At 47.5% G+C, this 4724-nt stretch overlaps 1 protein-coding gene across 1 annotated transcript; it reads right to left on the bottom strand.

The window, feature by feature from the left end:
* Positions 1-734: 734 nt before the first annotated feature.
* On the bottom strand, positions 735-3169 carry SOCS3 (suppressor of cytokine signaling 3). Its single transcript, XM_032212341.1, has 2 exons — positions 3067-3169; positions 735-2704 (listed from the first exon to the last, which is right to left on the bottom strand). Exon 2 carries the CDS (start codon positions 2634-2636, stop codon positions 2019-2021), a length of 618 nt encoding a protein of 205 aa, XP_032068232.1. The 5' UTR covers positions 2637-2704; positions 3067-3169; the 3' UTR covers positions 735-2018.
* Between the last annotated feature and the right edge of the window lie 1555 nt (positions 3170-4724).

The raw sequence follows: 4724 nt of genomic DNA, 5'->3' as shown, positions 1-4724 counted from the left end.
AAATACTTGTACCCTGTTTCCCTGAAAATAAGATAATAGGCCCAATTGGGCTTTTGAGCTCATGGGCTAAAATAAGCCCTCCCTGAAAATATTGCAACACAGCAGCAGCCATGAGGTGACCCGCTCGCCGCCTCCTGCACCACAAAAATAATAAGATATCCCTGAAAATAAGGCCAAGCGCTTATTTTGAGGGTCAAAAGAAAATAAGACCGTCTTATTTTCGGGGAAACATGGTATAAGTCGTGAAACAAACAGGGTAAATGCTATTTTCATCATTACTTATATTTCCAAGTCCTATGGCCATTACACTAGTGATATCCTTTATGTGTCCCTATGGCATTTCAGAAATACACACAGAAGACTTCCTTCCTCCCATGCAGAAGGCTGCAAGTAGTTATTACTTAAGTGCGTTCCACACCGAATCAATTAATTCTGAGTGTGCAATGAATCTCAGTGTCCAAGGTGGCGATAAAAAGCAGCACTTAATGATAAGGAGTCAATGCCTTTCTAGCGTTTCCTTTTCTTAGAAAAAGCAGTGATGTATAGATGCACATTTACTATAACTGAGACTAATGATAGTAAAAGAGCCTTATTTTTCACTGCAGTCTTTCTTGGCCAAGGTATCTCTTTTGCTTTCTATTATTAAAAGATTTACTGGATTGGGATGTACGATGTAGATAACCTTGGAGGTAAGACACTTAGGGAGGGAAGAAGAAGAGAAGTGAGTCAAACCATTAATTTAAAAAATAGTGCTTTTTATTATAAATTATTGAATGCTGTCTTTAAAGTCCCTTGAATATAAATATAAATAGATGTGCAAAGTTTTCTTCCAAGTTTGATTTTTGGTGGAGTCTTCAAGCATGTCTAACAGCCTTCAAGGCTGAAGGGTGGAATCTTTATAAAAGACAGAACAATTTTTCTTAGGCAGGTCTGTAAACATTTCTTTCTGTAAAAACAAAACCTTATCTGCCCTTCTAAAACCCTGATATGCAAAAATAAGATGAACCCACAAAATTTTGGTTACAGTTTTTTTTACAAAAAAAAAGTTAAATTAAGGAGTTCCAGGTAATTCTCTTGTTGCTACATTCCTGTACGGTTTTCAGTTATTCAGTGCAATCGAGGACCCAAACAAATCCACAACCTCTGTTATAGATGTAATGCCATTTTTTGATGAGTTCAAATTCCAAAAAGGAAGGCAAGAAATTAGCAGCCTGAGCAGGAAAGGTAGAATAAACACTCAGGAGAAACACCAGATCATGTAACATTCAGTTTGGTGTTCCAAAAAAGCAATAAAGAAATCTCAAGAGAGTTATGTCTTTTGCCTGCATGATGGCCCAGAGGGTGAATGGTATTTTCTTCATGGGATTTCATTAATAGTCTATGGAGGATGTGGATTTCTTCTTAAGGCTTAGTCCCATGAATAAAATGTTGTGGCAACAACCTCCGAGGAAGAGACTTGGGTTGAAAGGAGATTTGTCCCTCCTGGAGGTTGCAAGAGGTAAAGATTAATAACAATAACCGCAATAAAAAAGATTTCCCCCTTAAAACTGAGGAAAACATTGATTTTCAGGCACTAGCTGGATTCCAGTGCATGCATTCCTTTGTCAGAAGAATGGTTCTGGCCAAAAGTCATTAGAGGTGGTCTGGTCCAGTGCAGAGCAATCAGCTCTTTGTAAACGGTCCGTTGGTTAAGGAAGTTTGCAAACCATCCTATCATGCCCATCCTAAGCCAGAGAGATAGTTTTATCTAGGAGCAACAGCCTGTTCCATAGTCCAACAGCATCAGTCACTTGCACAAATCCCCCATTGGCAAGTTATCCAGCACAAGCAACAGCAAGACAGTTTCTGTGCTGGGCAGAGGTTCCTAGGCTGATCTGTGTGCTGGGCCTCCCTGCCCCTTTCATAATCCACATGCTAAGGAAAAAAAGTGTGAGTTTTGTCCTGGATTCTCCATCTTAATCCTTTCTTCTTTCTGCTCTTGTGCTTGTGTCATTGGCTAATCCTGCTGAAAGAGCCCCTTAGAAAGTCGCATCGTACTGGTCCAAGAAGTCTTTGATGGGAGCAGGAAGCTGGGTCCTCTTCTCATAGGAATCCAAGTGCCCATTGACAGTCTTGCGACACAAATGTTGTAGAGTGGAGACAGTGGAGGAGAGGGGGCGGTTCAGCACCAGCGGGATCTTCTCTTCACCTGAGTGGATATAGTAGGCACGTCGAGGGTGCGATGCCTGCCCTTGCTGTGGCTCAGGGAGGGGCATGTAGTGATGGACGAGTTTGAGAACACAGTCAAAGCGGGGCACAGGGTGGCTGCTGTGCGGATCACTCTGGAGTGAGAAGCTGCCTCCTTCACACTGGATCCGCAGGTTTTTGGTGCCTGACTCAGTCTTCACGCTTAGAGTGAAGAAGTGGCGCTGGTCTGAGCTGTCACGGATGAGGAAGGTGCCAATAGGCTCGGAGCTCAAGAGCAGGTTGGCTTGACCACCTGTCACCGTGCTCCAGTAGAAGCCGCTCTCCTGCAGCTTGCGCACAGCATTCACCACCAGCTGATATTCGCTCTTGGAACTGAACGTCTTGAGGCGCAGGCTGGTGTCCAGCGGGTGGCTCATCCCGGTAGTGGGGAACTTGCTGTGGGTGACCATGGCGCAGGGAGCCAGCTTTGCAAGTAATCTGAGCTGCTGCCAAGCGCAGCGGCTGCTAGGATAGGTACCTGTGAATGGAGGGGAGAAAAATGTTTTAAGACAAAGAGCATCTCAATAGCCAGGCCCAATTCACTGCATCTTCAGGACTGGAACTCTACTTTCCTACCACATCGCCAAAATATTCCTTCAGTTTGGTCGCTGCCTCTTGGGCCAAATGCTACCTCAGAGGGCATCCCTCCCTGGGAGGGATCCCCAAGAATAACTACTCTGCCTCCCCTCGCACGCAGCCCGCCCCTCTCGCTGGCTCCCCATTTGGCATCGCTTTCTCTCGGCGGTGCGCTCCGGGATCACTTCCCCCTTTGTCTGTAGCAGCCCGGGACCTCGCTCGTTCGGCTATTTCTCAAGAGATCGGAGCGGAGTCGGTGGTTACCTGGGGGGGCGAGAAAAGAGTCGCGCGGGGAATCCAAGGTGCTGGCAGAGCGCGGCTGCTGGCGAGGCAGAAGGAACAGCGGCTCCGCTTCGGCGCGCTTAGCTTGTCCTACTTTACAAAGCTGCCAGAGCGCCTATCGGAGGCTTTTATAGAGCATCGTTTGGCCACGCCTCGTGGTTCCTGGAACTCAGTTCTGCCGGGAGGGCGAGCGCGTCCCAGGCAGCCAGCCAGGCAGCCAGCGGCCAGCCCATTCCGGGCAGCGAGGCCTCCTTTCCCCCTCCCCCGCTCCCTCCCTGCCCTGGCCGCTTCTCGGCCCGCCACTTGCTCCAAGGAACCAGCGGGAAGGCTGGAGTCACGTCGCTCCCTTTGGCGAGAAGACCCGCGGGCAGAGGCGGCCGCCTACCCCCACTCTAAGGGGCGATCTCTGGGGACGTGAGGGCGGAGGGCTTCCACGCGCGGTGGGACGCCGCGGGCTGCCCTCTCCCCCCGTGCCTCTTCCCGGTGAAAGAAAAAGGCGCGTGGGAAAAGAGCGCCCGAAAGACTTGGCTAAGGACGGCGTGGTGCCGCTCAAACAAACTCGCGTGTCATCTCAAGTTCCTTCATTCCTTAATGTGGTTTTGTGGCTCTTCCAGTCACTCTTTTGCATTTCTTCGAAAACAGCCATCTTCCAAAGCGCCTGAGACCCCTTCACCCCCACTCTCCCACGCCGCTAGTTCCTTTTTCATATTGTGTGGTAACGATAGCTGGGAACCCGCGTGGGTGACCCACGCTAGAGGGCGCCCTTCCTGGGATGTAACAGGGAGGTTTACTGGCATAGGTAAGAAGAAGCCAAGGGCTTCTCAGGTCACCCGAGTGGCACAATTCAACATTTCCTTTTGAGAAGTTCATCTTTGGCAAATAATGCCATTCTTGGTGGTCTGGGATGAGGCTTCTTTTTAGCCTTATAAGTAGGGCTTTGCGATAAAGCCGGGATTACAAAGAATTTGCCAGAACAGAAATCTAAATTGGCATATTTGCATATCTACTGACTACCCAGAATGTCAGCAGCCCCATATTATGTACAGGACTTCTGATCGTTCAAGGATGGGGAAAAAGCAGATGGGGAAATAGGATTTGTTATGAGCAATTTGTGGCCTCGATGCATGGAAAGGGCGGGAGGAAATCAACCTTTGTGGGATAAACCTGTAAATGCATCAAGAGCTGCTTCCCGATGTGACTGCTAGCAGGAATTACCCTGTTTTGTTGATGGAATTTTCCTGAGCCTCCACATGACTTCTTCCAAACCTTTTTTCTATTGCTATTTTTAAAATTATCAAACCAAAATGAAATTAGGTGTCCAATATCATGTTTGTTTGGTAACAGTAAGGGGCCATCCCCCTGGAATTGCACCTTGTAACCCTGAGTCTTGTGCACATTTTCCACAAAGCAGCTTTTTCTTCTACCTGGAAGAAAACCTCCCTCCTATTAACTCAACCTGGGTACCTATAACGCAACCTCAGAAATGCATCAGCATTTATCAGCAGAGCTAAAACATACATTAAGCAGCCTGGGAAACCCTCTGGTTGCATTGATGTCAATCAAAAGGCGTTTCCCAATCTCCAAGGAGATAGATGACAGAAATCTAAATATACAGTAAATGTTGAAAAGCATTTGCTTTG

This window comes from Thamnophis elegans, chromosome 2, assembly GCF_009769535.1.
Source record: "Thamnophis elegans isolate rThaEle1 chromosome 2, rThaEle1.pri, whole genome shotgun sequence".
Classification (NCBI taxonomy): Eukaryota; Metazoa; Chordata; class Lepidosauria; order Squamata; family Colubridae; genus Thamnophis; species Thamnophis elegans.
This window is presented reverse-complemented; position numbering and strand designations above follow the sequence as displayed.